This window comes from Balaenoptera musculus, chromosome 11 (genome assembly GCF_009873245.2).
Source record: "Balaenoptera musculus isolate JJ_BM4_2016_0621 chromosome 11, mBalMus1.pri.v3, whole genome shotgun sequence".
Lineage (NCBI taxonomy): Eukaryota > Metazoa > Chordata > Mammalia > Artiodactyla > Balaenopteridae > Balaenoptera > Balaenoptera musculus.
In genome coordinates, this window is record NC_045795.1 from 76,107,893 (window position 1) to 76,130,708 (window position 22,816).

A 22,816-nucleotide genomic window follows, 5' to 3' on the forward strand; every position below is an offset into this window, starting at 1 on the left:
AGCCTGTCAAGTCACAGGCTGTGAGGGTAAGTTAATAGTGTCACAGATAACAGGGCCTCAGGTCTAGCTCAGCAGGGAAGTTGGTGGTTCTTATCTCTGGCTGCAAAATAGAATCACCTGGAGAACATTTTTAAAAAAAGGCTGATATCTTGGTCCCACCCCAGACCAGTTAAAGTGGAATCTCTGGAGGTAGGGTCCAGGGCATAGGGTTTTGTTTGTTTTGTTTTGTTTTTAAAGCAGCCAGGGTTGAGAGTCAGAGCTCTAGTTCAACAGTGGCCTTTTCTGCATGGAAAAATTGATGATTAGGTGTTGAAGTGACTTGTTTGAAGGTCACCAAGGTCACATGAGTGTCACTGGGGGAAAAGTGAGCTCTGGTAAATGATTGGTTCATGTAACTCTAAAGCCTTCCAGGGGGTTGGTTTCAAACTGGCTTTATCCTGAGCTTCAGTTTTGTCAACAGAATTGATCCATAGATTTTGCTTTCTCTGGCTTGGTTTCATTTTAAGATTTATTATTTATTTAAGTTATTTTTGGCCGTGTCAGGTCTTAGCTGTGGCACCTGCGCAGGATCGTTGTTGTGGCATGCACGATCTTTCCTTGCGGCGCGTGGGCTTCTTTCTCTTTGTAGCATGCGGGTTTTCTCTCTCTAGTTGAGGTGCGCGAGCTCAGTAGTTGTGGCGCAAGGGCTCAGTTGCCCTGCGGCATGTGGGATCCTAGTCCCATGACCAGCGATCGAACCCACGTCCCCCGCGTTGTAAGGCGGATTCTTTACCACTGGACCACCACGGAAGTCCTGCTTGGTTCCGTTTTTGAGCGCCTCTACTGATCCCCTGCTTGACCCTCAACCTTGAAGCTTCCAGCTCATGTCATAACACCTTCAGCAAGAGAGAGAAGAATCTCTCTGACTGGCCGGTGTCTCCATTCCCAAACATATGTGTCACTGGGGCTAAACATACGAGCCTCATAAGATTGGTATAAGGACAACACCAGCTACTATGAGCAGAGCACCTTATTCAGCTCTGGGTGTGTGTGTAGGGCTTTTTAAATGCCTGATAACGTAGTGGAAATTTGTTGCCAAGTCTCTGTTTAGGTAATCATCACACCCCACTCCACCTGCTAGGTCACGAGTCATGGATTGGACAACCACATCATGTTGCCCCCATCCCTGCCAGGTCCAAGGGTGGGCCTTGTTTGACTTAAGCCAGTGAATCACTGTGAACTGTGTCCCTGGCCCCAGGTGTATGTGTGGGAATGGGGACACGGTTTTTTTACTCATTGTTTTGATACAAGGAGGAAGGATTATTCGTGAGTGATTATTCAGAGTGAATTAGCTCTAAGAAGCATAGAAGACAGGTACATAAGATATTTCCCATATGCATAGAAAATAAATCAGTCGAACAATCAGGAAACTTTTTATTGGGTATGTGGTTGAGCCTCAGTTTCCTTGTCTGTAAAATGGAGTTAAAAATACCAACCTCATAGGATCATTATGAAGGTAACACAAGTTACTGTGAACAGACAAGGAAGCCGACCAACTGTTTATTTAGTATGCTTTAGTGGAGGAAAAAATAGATTAGGAGACTAGGAGGTGGGAAATTTTATTATTGATCTGTAGAAGCTTAGAATGGTCAACTTCCTGAGGCTCTGAATGGCTCATCTGCAAAAGTATAGGATGAATTGGACCATATGTATCTAAACCTTCATCTTACTTTAAAAATGGTTAGTAACTTAGGTTTTGACTTTGTCATTCAGGACCAAAGAGCATGCATAGATGACACCAGGTTTACTTTTGGAATGTGTGTTTGGATTTTACAAGATTCCCATTTCTCTCTAAAGGGCTCATCTCTGTGGAGTAGCTTTGTTCAAGCATTGTTTCTTTTAAAGCCAGTCTTTGCAATTAACGCGCAAGCATAAAGTACTTTACATGTTTCCTAATTTTTCTTCATGACCATCACGTTGTCAACAAAGCTAATGCCATCATGGTGAGATGATTATTATTATCACTACTCTGACTAATTTGGAATAATGTTTTGTGCTTTCTTGGTGCCATCTTAGTCTTAAACTGAATATGAATATACAGTTCCTCTAACCATTTTCCTTGCTTTTCAAAGGCACACTTGATTTTGTTTGGGTGCATTTAAATATTAACACAGACAGCTGGGATGTACTGTTTGAAGTGCAGTTCCAATTCATTTTGGATTCTGGGCACCTGTGATACTTGTCTTCTTACACATCAGTGCATTCAGGTGTGGGCTCACCACAAAAGAAATTTGCATCCATGAAGGAGCTGGGAGCAGAGGGCTTTGAACACTGTAGCAGGCAGATGGAAGCTCTCCATATTGGGGTAGCAGATTGGATTCATTCTGCGTTTTCAAAGAAATACATCATTAAGCAGTGTTTCTTTTCTGAACATTGCTGGCCTTGGAGGGTTTCAAGTTTCATATCTTCAGATATAACAGGTGACTATCTGGGGTCCAAAGTATGTGGAGGACTGGTTCACACCATGGGGTGTGTTCCAGGCCTCAGACTGTGCTGTGTTTGGATGGCAGAGGCCTGAGCTTTGTGGCAGGCATGCTTGTATTTGGTTCCTTGATCTGCTGCATACTTAGCTGTGTGACCTGGGACTGGTTACTTAGTGTCTCTGAGCCTTCATTCCTCCATCTGTAAAAGAGATGGAATGACCCCTTGCTCGATGAAGATCAAATAAGGCTAGAGGCCCTGTGCACCTAGGACATAGGCTTATGCATGTAGTTGGAACCAGAACCGCGGGTTCTAGGCCTACAGTTGTATGACCTTGGACAAGCCTAAGTTACTCAACTATTCTAAGCTTCAGTTTGCTTATCTGAATGGACCCATTATTGAGACATTGTATCTACTGCCTGGTAGTTCCTTGCGAATTATATAAGATAATGTATGTAAAGTGTTTAGTGCATCTTGAGTTCGTGGCACAGAGAAAAGGCTCATTATAAGCTATTATTAGTATTAATAATAATCCTGGTAATCTCTCTAGGTTCTCCTGTAGTTGTTTTTCTGTAAAATCAGGAGGTTCTGTTCAGTTACCCCCAAGGTCTGTGCTTCTAGGCGGTCACTGGGCTGTGTGCGTTTGACACCCCTCCTGTGTGCAGCGGGGTGATGATTTTGACTCACCGCGCCTCTCCTGTCTTGCAGCGTTGACGGAAGGCTACATGGGATCCCTGCACGAGAACAGACAGGGCAGCTCGGCGCAGATCCGCAGGCGCAAGGCTTCCGGCGACCCGTACTGGGCCTACTCGGGTGAGTTGACTGGTTCCCACCGCGATCATACAGGCCAGTTCACATCCCATTAAATTCATTCGAAAGCACGCTTTTAATCACTTTCACGCCTGATTTCTGTTTGTTCAAACCTTTTGTAGTTCACTAAAAGTTGAAATATTCAAGCCTGTTTTTCCTCAAGGTGATAAGTACCTTAATTTATCTCTCCCACCTGTTTTCTCAACCTGCTGTTTTCCCCTCAATTTGCATTTATTTCTGAACTTTACTTGTTAATGAGTTATTGTACCAAACTTGTAATTTTCCGAAAGACGCAGCCTTTTCTTGTCTCTTCCCAGTGGCTGTGATTTCAGAGAGCAGAAAATATAAGCCTAGTCTTCAGCTGCTAAATAGCTGCTAAACATTACAGCGCGTCACGTATCAAAATGACCTATTATGCTTTAATCTAAGAAATGCAACTTTATTTTCAAATCAAATCTTGTTAGTTGAATGTATTTCAGCCCTCTACGGTGTTTCTGTAGTTCGTTTCATTTTTTTTTCCACATTTCACCTTTGAGCCAGTGAAGAGAGAGAGCATTGTTAAAACTATGTTGAATACTACATTGGAAATAATTTTCTTACATTTGAAGGGGCAAAAAAAAAAAAAGATCTGCAAGAATATACAGGCCTTTCTGGCTTATGCTTCTAACAACTATCAAAAATAAGATAGGTGGATTGTTATTTCTAAAAGAGATTTTGGTGCACAAAAATACATGGAAAATATAGCGTAGCTAATTAAGGAGGAACGCTTGAGGAAGACAGACCACTTTGGAAATCACTCTAGCACTGAATAATTCAAATTTTTGTATGAAAGTGCTTGGAGGCATGGAGTATTAGTCTTAATAATAAATCTGTGCATTATGCAATGTTGTTGCATACAGAACTGAAAGGTATTATTTTCATAATGATACTCTGGTTTTAAACCCTGAATTTCCACCTGCAAATCCTGTTAAATTCATGTCAGTGTAAAATTTATAGGCCTGATCTTTAATTACACCTTATCTATTGGCTTTTTGCATCCTTTTGTCTATTGATAAATCTCCTGCCCCTACAGGGAGAATAGTCTATCTGTTTTGTTTTGCAAGGAACAGATAGTGATTCTGAAGTCTTCCATCACACCCCGTTCCTTGTGATTAGAATTATCTAATTAGAGCCTTTTTGTCACCATTTCTGATAAATGAAGGAAATTGGAAGATGAAGGCCGAAATTACATATATATAGCTTCTTGCCAAGAAACCCAAAGAAAATTTATCGTTTTGTACTCTGTGGCTCTGATATCAGTTAGGAAGAGTCATAAAGTGGCCTGCTATTTACAGTTCATCAATTTCGAATAATAATGCTGTTGGGAAATTGGAAGTTATATCCCATCAGCATCTACAATTGCAAATGGCTGTGAAGGAATGAAGGGCCTAAAAATGTTCCCATTACTTAGTTAAGAATGGACATAATTAGTGCAATCTTTGGGATGGAGCATTTGTTGATATTCTTAACTCTGGTGGACTTAATGAGTCTCCATTTTGTATTTCTGGAATGCATTGTGTCTGGATTTGGGAGCTGTTTCTGTCGGTAGAATGGCTACTAGTTCATCTTCAGCGGGTTGGCATGCTCTTCTATAAAGATCCCAGTAGTAAATATCTTGGACTTTGCAGGGCATATGGTCTCTGTTGCAGCTACTCAAGTCTGCCTTATAGTGCAAAAGCAGCCATAGGTAGATGGACGAACTGGGTTCTGATAAAAATTGATTTATGAACAATGAAATTTGAATTTATTATAATTTTCATGTGTCAGGAAATCTTATATTTTAGACTTTTTTTTTTCCTCAAACATTTAAAAATAGAGAAATCATTCTCACTTTTCAGGTTGTACTAAAATTGGCGGCCGGTTGGATAGGGTCCACAGGCCATAGTTTGTCAACCTCTGTTTTAGTTGTTTTCTTTTTTTTCTGGAATCAGGATAAGACAGTCATTTGAAGAATCCCCCAGAAGGATATAGACTGGCTTGGAAGAACCAGTGGAGTAACTTGCTAGGTGTAATGGAAAAAATAAAAGTAAAAGGAGAAGAAAAGAATGAGAGAGGTATCAATTGATGGTTTATAGTCCTATACTTTAAACATCTTCCTGAAAATTCCATGGTGTCAGTGGTTATTTTCAGCAAAGTGGTGAAATATTGGTTCTCATGTCAAGAACACTTGGGATCCTTTAGAGACACTCCTCAGCATTTGGCAAATAGATAAAGGGCAGGAAGGAGTAAGAGTTGTTGCCTGTCACCTTTGGTACTTCAGACAAGGGCCTTAAAACCACAGTGTACCAGATGTTGAACTATGAGCTGCAGTTATTACCTATAGGTATAAATGTTGTTTGGAAAGTTGGACTGCCAAAAGAAAGGTCATTATTTGCAGAGGGGAATGGTTTTAGATTTAGCAGAGGTGAAGCAGGCCACTTCTGAAAGATTGGTTTAATGGTCCAGATTTTAATCTCATGACTCTAATTCACAAGTTTGTCTTAGTTCCTCCTAAGATAAAGGCATTGGTGCTTTGGGGGGTATTGTGTGTGAGAGTGTGAATTTTGAAGTCACATAGACTATGGTTCAAATCTAAGGCTTATCTCTTAATATCTTTATGATGTTGGGAGGGCATTCAACTGCTTGGAGCCTCAGTCTCCCCATCTTTGAAATAGGAATAATTAATAGAACTTCCCTCATAGAGATGTTAATGGGAATGAAATGAGATGATGTGTGTGGAAAATTTAACAAATCCCTGGTATAATGTACCTAATATTACTTCTTGCTGTTTTTGGCACTATTAGTACTTTTGCTACTGTTGATATTGTTGTTATTGGAATTCTCAGTTGGGTGCTATGATTGACAGTGGGTGATCCCTAGGTAATACTTGGAGCTAACTAGCTAAATTCTATCAGCCATAATTCACAAGAATTGCCCATTTGAGATGTGGAAATGAGGGTTAAGCCAAAACTATCCTTAAGTTCAGGACTTGGCAGACTACAAACCAGCACCTGTTTTTGTGAGTAAGGTTTTATTGGAACTCAACCACGTTTGGCACTTGTTGATGGCTACTTTCATGTTACGACTGCAGAGTTGAGTAGTGGCCACATAGACCTTTGACCAGGAAGCCTAGAATATTATTATCTGGCCCTTTACAGAGAAGGTTTGCAACTCCTGATCACACTGATACAGCCTGGGTTATTGAGCAGATGTTAGCCTGACTCATAAACAAAACTCTCCACAGATTTGGAACGTGTCTCTGTGTTTTCTGGCCTTGCATTTCCCTTGAGCTGAAATATCCCCAGCAAATGTTCTAGGTAGCATTCACAGTGATTCTGGTGGTCCTGCTCTCGGAAAGTACTGGAAGGGACAAAGATGAGGGAGTGATGTGCTTCAGGAGGTGGAACGGGGAGAGAGGAGTGGGTGTTGGTGGTCCAGGGGCCCCTGGGTTCTGGTGTCCTAATCATTAGGTTGCTATTGGATACAGGCTGGGTTTTGGTGAATGATGCTGGTCTGATTATTCTGGTGGCATCCTACCTGGTCACTTGAGGAGAGTTGCGTAAGTATTTGAGCCATGGAGAACTTGTTTTACAGATATTGTCATGATAGCATTTCATTGATACTAGTGTAACTTATCCCTTTAGGACTAGCCGAGTTATTTCAGTTTCACTGCATCACCTTGGATAATGTCTACATCCTATTTATATTTGAAGTGCTAAACAACTTTACTTTCATAGGCTTATCAAATGATGCCATTGTGAACACCTGCAGCTTTAGGATAGAGGACTGTTTACTGAGGAGCCTGGAGACAGGTGTTTTAGTCCCATTGTGCTCGTCTGAGGATAGGTTATCTCTCTGGTTCTTACTTTTTTCTACTCTAAAAAGGAGTGCTCATAATATCTGAGTTCAACTTGAAAATATCATGCATAAGAGATATGAAGCAGAACATAAATGTAAGATTATTATTATTAACTGTTAATAATAGCAGTGTAATTTCAAGATTGCTTTATATCTTTGGATTTATTTTCCTTATACCAAGAATAGGGAAAAGGGGGGAAAGACCTTTGATGTGTTTCATGCAGAATTACACAGAAAAAAAAATAAAAGCAATAGTTTTAAGAGTATCTCATTGGGAATATTACAACACTTTCTCTTCTGTTAGTTTTCTTGACTAAGATACAGATATTTTTTCTGTGTTACTTGAGGTGATGACAGCCCATGAATTTTGGAGTTCGCCCAGAACTTCTGTAATTATTACACAAAATGTAACACATGCTAGGTAGGTCATTGTTGCCAGAAAGGGAAATGGGAAACAAATTTGGAGCAAGTTCAAGTGGAAATTTGAGGCTTTTTTTTTTAATAGATCTTTATTGGAGTATAATTGCTTCACAGTACTGTGTCAGTTTCTGTTGTACACCAAAGTGAATCAGCCATATGTATACATATGTTCCCAAATCCCCTCCCTCTTGAGCCTCCCTCCCACCCTCCCTATCCCACCCCTCTAGGTTGTCGCAAAGCACTGAGCTGATCTCCCTGTGCTATGCTGCTGCTTCCCACTGGCTAACTGTTTTACATTCGGTAGTGTATATGTGTGGATGCTACTCTCACTTCACCCCAGCTTCCCCCTCCCACCCCATGTCCTCAAGTCCATTCTCTATGTCTACATCCTGCCCTGCAACTAGGTTCATCAGTACCATTTTTTTTTTTTTTAGATCCTATATATGTGTGTTAGAATATGGTATTTGTTTTTCTCTTTCTGACTTACTTCACTCTGTATGACAGACTCTAGGTCCATGCACCTCACTACAAATAACTCAGTTTCGTTTCTTTTTATGGCTGAGTAATATTCCATTGTATATATGTGCCCCATCTTCTTTATCCAGTCATCTGTTGATGGACATTTAGGTTGGCTCCATGTCCTGGCTACTGTAAATAGTGCTGCAGTGAACATTGTGGTACGTGACTCTTTTTGAATTATGGTTTTCTCAGGGTATATGCCCAGTAGTGGGATTGCTGGGTCGTATGGCAGTTCTATTTTTAGTTTTTTAAGGAACCTCCATACTGTTTTCCACTGTGGTTGTATCCGTTTACATTCCCACCAGCAGTGCAAGAGGGTTCCCTTTTCACCACACCCTTTCCAGCATTTATTGTTTCTAGATTTTTTGATAATAGTCATTCTGACTGGAGTGAGGTGATACCTCATTGTAGTTTTGATTTGCATTTCTCTAATAATCAGTGATGTTGAGCATCTTTTCATGTGCCTCTTGGCCATCTGCATGTCTTTCTTGGTGAAGTGTCTATTTAGGTCTTATGCCCATTTTTTCATTGGATTGTTTTTTTGATATTGAGCTCCATGAGCTGTTTGTATATTTTGGAGATTAATCCTTTGTCTGTTGTTTCATTTGCAAATATTTTCTCCCATTCTTCAGGTTGTCTTTTTGTCTTGTTTATGATTTCCTTTGCTGTGCAAAAGCTTTTAAGTCGCATTTGTTTATTTTTGTTTTTATTTCCATTACTCTAGGAGGTGGGTCAAAAAAGATCTTGCTGTGGTTTATGTCAAAGTGTGTTTTTCCCATGTTTTCCTAGTCTAAGAGTTTTATAGTGTCTGGTCTTACCTTTAGGTCTTTAATCCATTTGGAGTTTATTTTTGTGTATGGTGTTAGGGAGTGTTCTAATTTCATTCTTTTACATGTAGCTGTCCAGTTTTCCCAGCACCACTTATTGAAGAGGCTCTCCTTTCTCCGTTGTACGTTCTTGCCTCCCTTGTTGTAAATTAGGTGCCCAAATGTGCGTGGGTTTATCTCTGGGCATTCTATCCTGTACCATTGATCTATATTTCTGTTTTTGTGCCAGTACCATACTGTCTTGATTACTGTAGCTTTGTAGTATAGTCTGAAGTCAGGGACCCTGATTCCTCCAGCTCCATTTTTCTTTCTCAAGATTATTGCTTTGGCTATTCGGGGTCTTTTGTGTTTCCATACGAATTGTAAAATTTTTTGTTCTAATTCTGTGATGAATGCCAGTGGTAGTTTGATAGGGATTGCATTGAATCTGTAGATTGCTTTGGGTAGTATAGTCATTTTCATAATATTGATTCTTCCAATCCAAGAACATGGTATATTTCTCCATCTGTTTATGTCATCTTTGATTTCTTTCATCAGTGTCTTATAGTTTTCTGAGTACAAGTCTTTTGCGTCCTTAGGCAGGTTTATTCCTAGGTATTTTATTCTTTTTGTTGCAGTGGTATATGGGACTGTTTCCTTAACTTCTCTTTCTGATTTTTCGTTGTTGGTGTATAGGAATGCCAGAGATTTCTGTGCATTAATTTTGTATCCTGTGACCTTACCAAATTCATTGATTCGTTCTGGTGGCATCTTTAGGATTTTCTATGTATAGTATCATGTCATCGGCAAACACTGGCAGTTTTACTTCTTCTTTTCCAATTTGTTTTCTTTTTATTTCTTTCTCTTCTATGATTGCCGTGGCTAGGACTTCCAAAGTTGTGTTGAATAAGAGTGGCAAGAGTGGACACATCCTTGTCTTGTTCCTGATCTTAGTAAAATGCTTTCAGTTTTTCACCATTGAGTATGATGCTTGCTGTGGGTTTGTCATATATGGCCTTTTTGAGGCATTTTTATAAAGCTCTCTGTTTTCTCTCCTCCCCCTCAAAGACTTGGGGAAAAACAGGTGGTGGTTTCTCCTCCCACCCCTTTTTAGTTTACCCTGTTTGGTTTTCTGCACTTTTAATAATGTATATCTCATGTTTTTCTTGTGTAGACAGATGCTACACACGAAGGGGGATATTTCTCACTGTTAGAGGACTTCAAAATTGAGACATGCCATGACCAAAATTCTTTGTATGAAGTGTCTGGTGTTGCACTGGGTCAAGCAGGATTATTCTAAGAGGCATTCCTTTTGTGGCCAGGAAATTGTGGGAGGAGATAGCCAATGTCCTTTCTAATTGTCCTGGGGTTTGATGACTTGCTCAGCTGTAAAATGGAGATAAAAGGACATACCTTGTAGGATGGCTTCGAGGATTAGCGGTAATATATGTAATCACCTGGTATGGCTCTTAATTGTATGCCACTGCACTACACTATTCACATGAACATCTTGTATTATAACATGCATGTGTGTGTGTGTGTGTGTGTGTGTGTGTGTAATTTCCCCAGCTAAATGTAGAGTTTTTGAGGACAAAGATTATAGCTTATAATTCCTTGTTTTTCCTGCTTTGTACCAGAGCATCTCATTTTGTAGATATTTGGTGCATATTTTTTAAGTGGTTGAATAGATGGATGGATAAATGAATTCATGCCAGAGTCTGTGCTTGGGAACTCACTAAGGGGATCCTGCCATGAAATCCAGATAAATCAGTGGGTGATTTACAAAAGGTTTCACCGTTGGATCCTTTTAAGTAAGGAGCTCCCCTGGTGAACTTAAAATATAATTAAATTCCACCAAGGGGGGAAAGTGGCAGGGGTGGGGGTGATGGTGGTGGCGTGAATTGGGAGACTGGGATTGACATATATACACTAATATGTATAAAATGGATTACTAGTAAGAACCTGCTGCATAAAAAAATAAAATAAAATTCCTAAAGTAATATTTCCATGCCTATTTTTCATAATGTCTATACAAGGTAAAGCAAAATACAGATGCCTGCCAAAGTCTGCTTTTGTCATTAGAAAAATGGAAGGCACTATAGAACCTTAATGTTAATATTGTCATATTATTTGCCCCTCTCCTAATGCCTCCTACGAAATCTCTTAAGGGAATCATTTCCCCAGAGACATGCCCTTTGCGATAAAGACCTTCTGGTCTGATGGGACCACACTTTTGAGATTCATTCTCCTAAGTCCCAGCTCAAAGGTATCTCTACCCGACCCCACTGTCTTAACTCATCAGTTTCCCCTTTATTTTTTACAATTAATTTCTATCTTCTCTTCAATTCCCTATTAATCTATTTACACTTTTTAAGTAGAAGTTATTTATTTCTTTGTTCAAGATACTTATTAATTGCTTACTGTGTGCCAGGTGTTGTGGTATAATGGGATGGGCCAGAGAAACTCCTCAGAATTGCTACGGCCAGGTACCATTAAAGATGGGCAGGTGTTTGCCAGGACATGCAGTGGCCTGAAGACATTCAATGGCCTGGCCGTGACTGGGAAGCTGGAAGCAGCTCAGTAGGTCTGGAGCATGTGGTAGAGTGGAGCAAGTTAAGGGAATAATGCAGAGTATTGGAGGTGGATCAGAAAGCGTCTTAACAGAATTCTACTAGTGACTTAGAACATCTTTTTGAGGGTGACAGGGAGTCATTTAAAGATATCATGCTAGAAATGGACTAATTTGCTTTTATGTTTGAGTCACAGCACGAGTTGTAGGGATAAGGATCGGTCAGCAGGGGAAGAGGGCAGGGTGAGAAACTATGAGAAGCAATGAGGTTGTATCATCAGGAATTTGAGAGATGAAAGAGCCCCTGGGAATTCATTATCATTAGTATATGGAAGAGAAAGCAAAATGAATTATCTGGGATGATCCCCAGGATGACTGAAGATGGCATTGCATTTAATTTAAAATGAGTAAATGAGGAATGGTGGGTTGGTTATAAAGATAAAAAATTTGGACTTGAACCTATTAAGACATGGCATAGTGTTTTGCTCATATTTCTTACACCCTTTAAACTTTATGCTCCTTGAGCAGAACCTTTATCTGTAATTAATCTTTGTATCTCCCTGTTCCTACCTAAATGTTTTGGAATAGGAGGGCTTTCAAGGTAGGGAATACATTGTAGGACAAGCTGTTTCTTCCTATAGGTATTCTTTTTTTCTTTTACACTTGATCTGTGATTACAAGGATAGATTGGGTGAGAAAAAACACATATGTTCACACACTAATCAGGACTTTATGTATAAAAGAGAAAAATGTGGTGCCATATGCTTAAGGTACCTCGACCATTTTTCAATGCAAAGTTTGGCTTTCTTTTGCTCCACTGTTTGAATGAAATTACTCTAGCGTCTTAGAGATGTGTTCTTTATCTTTTTCTTTCTTTTTTAACCTTGTTCTAATCCTTGCTACTTGAGTTCTAAAGTTTCTTAGCATCTTCTCGCTGGAGATGGTTTCACAAGTATTTGTAAAGCTAATGGACACTATTGTACGTTATAAGAGGACATCAGTAAATTCTTTAGGGTCCTTGTGACCCTTGGAAAAAGCATATTAGGAAGATGAAATATTGTTCAGTGCTTGTTTGGTATCAAGTGCCATGTAACAGCATTAACAATTTAAATTGTTGCTATGATGAGAAGCTTAAAACATGGGTAAATCGAAGGCTAAGTGTTTGGGTTTTAAATTGGCCCTGAAGGTAGTGGGTTGACGGAGCCTTTTTCAAGGGCTCTTGGGCAATATCTGTGAAAATGTTAAATACTGATAGTCTTTGATCCAGCACTTCTGCTTCTAGGAATTTGTCTTTTAGAAATACTTGTACATATCCCCAGTGTGGCGTTGTGAGTGTAACAGCTAACCATCAGTAGGGACTTGGGTAATTTTAGTACACTCTTATGAAATGGTTAGTAAACATCTACCAAAATGAAATAGGTTGAGCGACAAGATATATAAAAATTAATTTGGGTAATAAGGTCCCATCAGGAAATAGAACTGAGAAGTTTGGAGACTATATGCAAAAGTTAATTGTGATTATCACTGAGAAATGAGGGACACTGCTTTTTTTTTTTAGAAATTCACGTTCTTTTATTTATTTATTTATTTATTTATGACTGTGTTGGGTCTTCGTTTCTGTGCGAGGGCTTTCTCTACTTGCGGCAAGTGGGGACCACTCTTCATCGCGGTGCGCGGGCCTCTCACCATCGCGGCCTCTCTTGTTGCGGAGCACAGGCTCCAGACGCGCAGGCTCAGTAATTGTGGCTCACGGGCCCACTTGCTCCGCGGCACGTGGGATCTTCCCAGACCAGGGCTCGAACCCGTGCCCCCTGCATCGGCAGGCAGACTCTCAACCACTGTGCCACCAGGGAAGCCCCGACACTGCTTTTTTAAAATTTATATTTCTATAATATTGTTAGTATCTTATAGAATTATATCTAGAATATTTTAATTTCTTATACCAGTACATTCATAATATTTCCTAAAAGAATCCTTTTATTTTATAATAGATGGCTGAATTGTATCAAATTTAGGCAGTTTTCTTTGTAACAATTACGAGGTGAGAGAAAGAAGAAAAAAAAAAACACGACAAGGAAAGCCAGAAGGAAAGCAAAAGGCTTTTTGTCTCTTTAATTGGCTATATCTAAATTTTTTAGGTGCAACATTTTCACTGGCATTTCAAATTTCATAAAATGCTGATATGAATCATGCAGAAATTAATGAACTGATATTGACTCGGTTTGAAAATGAACAGCAAGATTTATTGAGCAAAGCAGTAAATATTGACCCAGACAGAGGTAAGGTCAATATTTGCTTTGATATAACATAAATCTTAATATTTTGTAATCTATAAATTTTGTGGGTTTACAGAAGGCATACAGAGAGTTATCTATAAGTATATATTTTTTGTATCTGTGATGGATCAAAGTCAGACATCTTTTTTCCTGGTCATAAATTTGAAAGGATGATAGTCTCTCCTTTAAAACTAGTTTCTTTAGGGCAGGGGTGGGGTGAGTGTGGGTTAGTGGAGGGACATGATTGATTTAAATGTTCAAAGGAAAAATATACCTAGCTTTATACATGCCTAATAATTGGAGAGCAATGATTTGCAGTGTTCTCTGTGATTTACTTAAAAGCTACTCATCTTCATTTGTAACCTAACAAAATGTACTCATTTATTATATCTGATTTAGTTCATAAAACCCACTCTCTGACAATATAAAACAGAGGAACATTCTGTCATTCCCTTTGGATATTGTTAAGCTCAGTTATGTGGAATTTTTTTTGGCAAATAAAATATGATTCATATATATCATGCTGAGTAACATTTTATTGGCTTTTCCCTTTTTGTAATTATTAAGTTTAACTATACTCTTATTCCTTATCTTTTCTCTTCTCTTGGTTGGGTGAGCCTGGTAGCAATACAAAAGTAAGGGAAAACTTACTGGATTTCATTGGCTTTTGAACTTTTAGTATTGCCATTACGTGGCTGGAATAAGTGTCTAATGTGTGCTTAAAGATAGGATATTCTGTTTGTTTAAGTATATAGTCAGGAACTCAGTTCACAGGATCAAGTGTAATCTTGTACCTGAGCAAAAGTCTTAAGTCATATATGGTCCTGTTATGGTCAGTCCACCATGAGTATTACTAGTCTGATAACCGTGTGAAGTGGTGATGTTGGCCCTCAGCAAAGATTTGTTAAGTGATTCTGAAATTAACCTCACCTCCATCTCTCAGCTGGTAATTTCCCATGACCCTATTTGAGACCAATAGCATTAAGGATAGTGTATCTTCTTGGTTGTCTTTCTAGCTATTAAAATTTAACTGTACTCTGTTTCATTTATATTAAGCCCCATATTCTATCATGTAATAAAGACCTTGTTTACGTTGAAAAACAGATCAGTGGTAGGTGTATAACGTAGAACCTTGCCTTCTCAACAAATGCTTTCTGATAACTTTAGGAATCCTTGCTTTTCATTAATAGTACTACAGTGTATAATAAATAATGTTTTCCCTGAGTGTAGTATTAAATGTGATTTTTTTCATGTGAAAAATGACTTTACTGTGGTATAAAAACTTGCCTTTAGCATAATAAAGTCACTTCTTCTTGAGTTCTTTATCAAGGAGAAACTCACAATTTGGTGCTAATAGGTCTTTTAACACTTGTCTGTCACTTGCCAACATCACTTTTTAAAAGAGACGGGTCTTGCCCAGAGCCTTCAGCTGGGAGAGTATTTTAGAATTTGATCCTTTGGCTTTCATTATTTCTTGGTACCCCTAATATATGACAGACCATGCTAGTTTTCTGTTTTGGTGTGTTAAGTTTCCTATTAATTACATATTTAAGATTTTTATAAAAAGTGAGTCAGTTTAAGAAAAAAATTTTAACTCAGCAGTCGTACAGCTGGCATTGCAGTATGGCAAAATGAGTCTTCTTCTCTACCAGATATTATCACCATCTTGGAAGGATTGAAAACCTCTTATATGCCATGCAATCAACCTGTATCTCTGATGTGAAAAAAATCCAGAAGGGTATAGAGTTTCTTGAATTGGCTTAAAAATTATGGAAAATATTTAGTATCCTAATTTTAAAAAGTATAGCTCATTGTATGTCCTGGTTCTGGTTACAGTCACATAGATTATTAAAAATCTTAAATACACACTGGCCCAGTCCCCCTGAATTTTCCCTTCATCGCTGCCTCAGCCACTCTTCCTGTTCTGGGACCTTTGGGATTGAACACCCATCCTCCACCATCCATTGTCAGTGTTTATTGCCCCTGATTTGTTAAATGTTTTACCCATCATCCCTGCTTATCATGATGGAGGGAATTTCAGAGAGTGAAAGGGTTGACTGTGGGGTGTTTTAAGGTGTGCATTACGCTCTGCCTCCCAGTTACTGAATTTAGTTGACCTTGAGATCTTCTCTGAGTTTGGGAAGCCACTTGATCCAAATTTCCTGTTTATGTTAATCCACATTCTCCCAGTTTGATAGCCATTGCCTGGGAGGAAAACAAGCTCCTTCTTGAAGCTGCATAAAAATTTGCTGCTCCCAAAGGTATCATTTAGTTGCTCTGCCCCAATTATTGTTGGCCTCTTTCCCTCCTGGAAGCAGTTTATCTCTGTCCCACCCTTCCCTCTAGTTCCAAGGGTTAGAATAGCGTTCTTCCTTTTAGCTGGGCGTGCATGTCATTAGTACATTTGGTATCGATTGGTTGTTGAAACTTTAGCAGGAAAATGAAACATGAGCCTCTAGTAACTAGGCTGTTTGAAGAGTACCTTCAAAGATGAGAGAGAAGCCATTTGTGGTGTGTTTCTGCTTCTGGGGCTCACTGTGATAATGGGAGGTATTTTCTCCTCACTGTTGTGAAGTGCATAGTCCACAATTTCCTCTTGGGAAGTGATTTTGACACTTTTTGAATGTCCTGTGGCTTTTATATTCTTACACCACCTCCTAATGAGCTATCTTTATAACATTCTTTTTGTGTAAAGATTGCCCTTTCTCTCACCATCCACTAGGGTGTGAAAAGGAAGTTTCAACACTTATGGCCAGTTGGACCATGCACCTGCTGTACCAGCAAGAACAAGTCAAGATTAGCTTCTTTTGTCATGAGTATTCTTGGCTGGCAGTATTACCAGGATTTTTCTCCCGACTTCACACCGAGGTCACTTCCAGGGGCACGTTTGAGTATAAGGATTTGTTTTTGTATCAGTTATCATGTTTCAGCCTCTGGGAAAGACCTTCGGACTCTCCTGTCTTAGAATAATAATAAGGGCAATTTATATCTTACATAGCCCTCTACAGACAGGGCACTGCCAGGTAGCATCTTCGTACTCTGCCATCTTTAAGGTATACTCTATGTTGTTTACACTTTACCGTTCTTAGCTGGTAGGCTTTGTACTTATAATCACTTTCCTCATGGCTTTAATATGACTTCAGCAGTTCCAGAGGTCAAATGCTGAGGTATAAAGTCCAGAGAAAGAACAGAAAGTATCTTTTTCTTGTGTGTGTATTTAAGAGCAAGTAAAATGCTCTTCAGAGCACCCCGCCCTTGGTCTATCAACCCTTTTACCTCATTGGTCAGAAATGAATCATGTGTTCAGGCTTCATCCAATCACTGGTGAGAGAAATGGGATTAGCATGATTGGCTCAGACCAATGAGGATGTAGGCAGAAATAGTAGGGGGCATGGCTGTTGGCTAAGTAGCCCTTAGTGCCTGCTACCCTTGTTGTCTTTTCCAGGTCTTAAAAGCTAAGCAACCTCATGGCACTTAATAAGGGAGGCAGTTACAGGAAGGACATTTCTTTACTTTTGATATGAGGTTTTGATTTCAGAAGCCTGACATGGTTGTAAATAAAATAATAAAGCTCCATGAATTTGGGGTCCTTTACAGTTTTCAGGGTTGTACTGCCCAGTTAATCCTGTCGCCACTGGTTATATGTGGCTATGTCCATTTAAAGTAATTAGAATCAAATCAAAGTCACAAGAAAGAATGATCTGGCCCCAAATGTCAATAGTGTCATTGACCTCATGCTAGAGGCTTGCCAGAGTTCCTTGCTTTTGCGCAGTCTGTCGCCATGATGCTGTGAGAGTTCCACCTTTCTAAGCAGTTAGGGATGTATTTCCTGGGCGGAGTGAGTATTCTATGGCGAGGTTGCGTCTGGCTGTGTTGTGCAGGTTGGCCAAGGTATTACAGGATCAAGTGAGTGGCATATGCTGTTCAGCCCTTTCTGGAGACTGGAGAGGAGAAATGGAAAGCTTGGCAGGTTGACCATTCCAGGAGGCTTTGCATGAAATCATAAAGGAATGCATCACAACTCGGGTCGTGGTGAAAAGCCCGCCTCTCGTGTGGTGTGAAGGCAATGAATGATCGCCAGGCTGCGGTAAAGAGGTGGTGAGATTGCTCTTATTGTTTTATTTTTGAGGTCTCTGGTGACTACTCCACGTGTCAATACTTTGATCTAAGAGGCTGTTATGAAATAATACCTGTCTTAGAAATGCGTACCATGAAGGACCCTCCAGAATAGCTGATCAAGCCCCTGCAGCACCATGAGAAAGTTTACAGTTACCCGATGTGAACCTTGACAAGTCACTTCAAAGGTGGTCAGGGCATAGCTCACTTTCTTAAGTGATCACTTTTAACAAAGGGAGTGGAAAGGAAAATAGACCTATGAATGGTGAATGACAGATCATAATGATCCAGCTTTTTGTCAAGTGTCAGCCGCTTAATATTTGATATTAGTTATGTAAATGTTGTGAAAATGACCACAGATTCCTCCCAGAATGGATTCCTTACCTTCTGTGTGTGGCTTAAACAAAAAGTATCCTGTGGGGGAGGAGGATAAATGTGTGTACATGTATCTATACGTGTCATGGTACCCTTAACTTTCTACAGAGCAGATGGTAACTATCTACTTGCTCTGTCTCAAGCCCTCTTGTTCATGTTTAGATGTAAAGACAGATTCATGGGGTCACTGCCTCCAGGGAGGTCAAAGACTCTTTTCCTCTTTCTGTTTTGAAAAGGAAATCTGTTATCAGTGATAGTGCCTTAGAAGGTTGAATATACCAAGATCGAATATATTTATCCTGATACTCCTATGGTAGGTCTACTGAGAGTTTGAAAAGGTGTAAGATCATTAATATGCCAGGTTGACCCAGAAATATTTTTTCTTTAAATTGGAATGATAACATCTTACCCAAGTATTGACATAGTCATTTAAATTGTGTTCAGACTTGCGTTATTCCAGCTCTTTCCATCTCTACAATTTGGAATTCAAATCCAGATGCCTATTTATGGTGAAGGTCATGTGAGAAGCACTTTTCTCCCCAAAGAAATGTTGGAATTATCGTAGCGTGTTTTTCCTACCCTGGATTCTTTCTCATGTCCAAGACTAATTCCGAATGACTTTCTTTGTCATTACTGTTGACAGGAGACTTTGTTTTTGGAATATTCTTTTTCTTTTAAGTTTTTTCTCTTAGTCTAACATCTCTGATTGATACCATATTTTCCAGGTCTCCATCTATATATAAAAGGGGTAGATTTGGGATTTCAAATCTCTCTTATGGAAATATAGACTAAATTATAAAAAGAAAGTATGTTCCTATCACAAATGTATTATTTAACGCCATTATTATATTAAAATGTTTTCCCAGTTAAAAACGATTGTTATAAAACAGCTGTTCATTGTTAAAATGTTACTTAAAATAGGAGGGGAGCCACACTCCATTTTTTAAATAAGTATTTTTTTTGTAGTAAGAAAGGAACATCATGCTCTTTCACTCTGTTTTCTTATGGCTTATTCAAATACATCATGATTTCACTGTAGTAAATAGTTTTTCCTAATTTCATCATGCAGACAACCCCAAAATGCATAGATTCTCAACTAAGTAGTTTGTCTAAAGGTTGCTCCAACTGAGTGTTGCCCTTGGCAGAATATGTTTCATTGGCTCTTAAGAGCATTTAAAATATTTTTTTAATAGGAATTGCTTGGCATTTAGATGTTTTAAGTGATTTTAATAAATTAGGTACAGCTGTAATATAAAAGGTAGAACATACAAACTTTAAGGGTTGAAAGACACTTCAGTGGGTTGTGGAATGCTTAAAATACAAGTTCAGATGAATATTTGCTATTTGATTTTTGGGCTCTCATTACAGAACAGAATAATTTATGCACTGGGAAGACAGGAAATATAATAATTAGAAATATATTGATTTCAGATTTTTGTCTGTAAAATCCTGGTCATAAATACGGTTATTAGAATCCATGTTTATGGTCTTGAATTTGATTGAGAAGAGAGAGTTATTCATCAGAAAAGCCGCCAGACCCACCATTTACCGCAACGAATCATGAATTTATATCTCTGTAACTCGCAAGTGTGATGTATGTCTCTTTCTGGTAGGGACAGTTATTACAGGAATTAATTTTAGACATGGGGAGACTTTTATGGCCATTTTAACTGTTACCTAAAGATTTAAATAATTTTACTGATTTCTTGGCATTAGCCTCTGGGAGTAGAGTTTCTGTGAAGAAAAAGAGTATCATCAGTATGGAATTATGTATCTCTGTGTTTACCTCTGAACTGAGTCTCAGAGTAAGAAGTCTTGGCAGCGGGCTAAAGTGAAGGTGGTTGTTCAGAGAGTTATCCGAGTCTGTGCCTGGAATACTAGTTCAGTAGGTGGTTAATAGGCTTTTTATGGCAGGAAAGTCCTGGGGCCAAGGAAGATTGGGAATTGCCGAGGCAAACATTACTACTGCAGGTGATTTTCCTGCAGAACTTATCAGAGCCTTTAATATTCCACTCTTAGAAGGGTACGCTTCACCTTTGTTGTGCACTCATACACTCCATTAGGAAGGGAGGGGAAGATAAAAGAGGCAAAGGGTCATAGGGGGGTGGGGAGAGTGTGGGTAGGAGATTGGTTCTTGTGAGCTGGATCAGTGCTTGTCATTATTATCTCCTAAAAGCTTTAAGAGGACCATGCTGGTGTTCTGGATATGGTTGTACGGAAATTTCAGTCGGAGTGATGAGTTTCACGTGACTCAGACATCTACCGTGAAGTGAAATTCAGAGATATGCTTGATTAAAAGGAAAAGCCGTGCCAATGGACATCGGAAATATTTTCCTCTTTCTTCCTTACGTCATGGCAATGAAGCATTTGTGTATGAAAGAATTCCTTGGGGAATGAAATGCCGTTTAGTTTAATGTGATGAAAATATGTATTTGAGTCACCATAAAAGAAAAGAGTTACTAGAATTGACTACATTTAAATTTAAGGGCTTGTGTTTTGTATGATACCTTCCTTAAGAGGATGATGACGTGTGGGAGTGTGGGGTGGTTTTCATACAGGTTGAATTTGGGAATAATAGAATTGTCACCAGCAAGTGGTTAGATGACAGGACCACCCCCCCACCCCAGCCCCCACCCCCCGCCAAGATTTCAGTCAAGCCAGACTTCAGGTCATTGGGCCTCAACAGTGAGGGTACCAGGAAAGATTAAGTTTGGAAATTAAGTTTTAAGAGTTAAGAGGGAAAGAAAGAACTGGGATAGGAGAGTGTGGAGAGAGAAAGAAAAATGGTGCCTTGCTGACTGTAAAGAGTAGCAGGTCCTCTAATCAGGGCAGGTGAACGTATTTCCATTCATTGCCACGTGGCCCCTGGGAGGAGGCATGGCAGAATCGCTCTTGATTGAGAATTACTGCTACAGAGCATTTAAAGCATAATAATAATAGGTCATAACAGTATAGAATACTGCGGAATTCTTCGATGGTAAAGTTGGCCATGATGTTTGATCTGATAAGCTTATTTAGGTAATTATAAAAAGTTCCTTCTTGCAAGTGGGCGATTGTTTGTTAAGTGTTTTTTACTGCTTTTTTGTAACAATGTGGCATGGATTTTATTTTCCTTTGAGTTGTGCTATGTCAGCCCTGGGAAGCATGGATGAAGTTGGTTGTAGCTCAGATTAGAGATGAAGAACAATAGTTAGTTGCCTAATTAATGGCACATATGTTCACCCCTGATCTGTACAGTTACTGTTTAGGGATGAACGATTAGGTGTGTTTTTAGACATTGTCTACCTTTACCAGATTATAGCCATAGTGCTTCATCTCATGTTTGTTTATGTGAAGATTTAAAGATGTTGCCTGAATTAAAACAGCAGGCAAGGTCATAATGCTAATTATCTGAATATGTTAGCCTGCAGCATACACGTACATATATTTTTTTCTGTCTGGTTGTGGGACTAATTCTTTGAATGATTTTCTTAATTTTGCATACATTTTTTCCCCCTGCATTTAATCTTGTTCTATTCAGATCATCTCTAATTTCTGTGGAAATGGCTTCAAAAAGAATTTAAAATGAGCTGTGAATTGAGATCTTCTTTTAAAAAATGGAAATTGGGGGAGTGGAATCAAGGTGGCGTACTAGGAGGACGCAGAATTTGCGTCTCCTCGCAACTAGGGCACCTACCAGGCACCAGTGAGGGACCATGGACACCTAAGGGGACGGGAGGAAACCCCAGTGACTGGGTAGGACATGGGGCGTGGGGGGAGGGAAGGGGGAGGAGAAGTGGAGGTGGGACGGGACTGGCGCCCCTGAGGGGCGGCTGGGGGAGGGGAAGGGATCCCATGGCTGAAGGGGGAAATTGGGGAATCACTGGGAAGGCACAGGATCAAAAGAGAGCGTGGCCAGGTTTCCCCTGCCCACTTGGGCCCCCAGGAACCTGCTGAGATCCCGGGCCTGATCCTCTGCCCACCGAGGCCCCCTCCAGCTGTGCGGGTCCTGAGGGAGTGAGAGGGAGGGAAGGGAGAGCAAAAGTAAAGGCCGGACCTATGAGACCAGCACCCCTGAGGGGCGGCTGGGGGAGGGGAGGAGTTTCTACACCCAGTGGCACCCACCCACGGCGCTGGGGGAGACCCTGGGGGAGACAGTGGGGGAGGGGCACGAAGGAACGGAAAGGAACGGGGCCAGTGCTTTCCCTGTCCACTTAGGCACCGGGAAGCCTCTTGGGCTCCCGGACCTAACCCTCTGCCCTCAGAGCCTCCCTCCTGCCCTGCAGAGCCCAAGCCCCACCCCTACACCCCCACACAAGGCCCACCTCTGCACTCGGAGACACCCTCTGAGACCCCCTCCAATGGGCGGGGCCTAAACCCCACCCACACACCCTCCCCCAGGGCCCTACCTCCAAACTCCGGAACTCCACACTCCAGAGGCCCTCCTTTCCACGTGCTGCCTCACCCCTTCCTGGAGCAGGTCCTAAGCAGAGACCCCCCCCAACCCACGCTTGAACATCGCCCCGCCCAGGCCCCGCCCACCCTAAACCCCACCCCTGCCTAAGTTCCACCCCCTGCCTAAACTCCATCCCCATAGCGAAGGCTTTTTT

The 22,816-nt window shown here is 40.2% G+C and overlaps 1 protein-coding gene across 4 annotated transcripts in view; it reads left to right on the plus strand.

Annotated features, from left to right (window-relative positions):
* PTPRG (protein tyrosine phosphatase receptor type G) overlaps positions 1 to 22,816 on the plus strand; it is a 721,438-nt gene that overhangs the window by 168,674 nt on the left and 529,948 nt on the right. For all 4 annotated transcript variants that reach the window (XM_036869404.1, XM_036869405.1, XM_036869402.1 and 1 more), the window contains exon 2: positions 3,169 to 3,273. In XM_036869404.1, the coding sequence (XP_036725299.1) occupies positions 3,169 to 3,273 (105 nt within the window). The remainder of the gene's footprint in view (positions 1 to 3,168; positions 3,274 to 22,816) is intronic.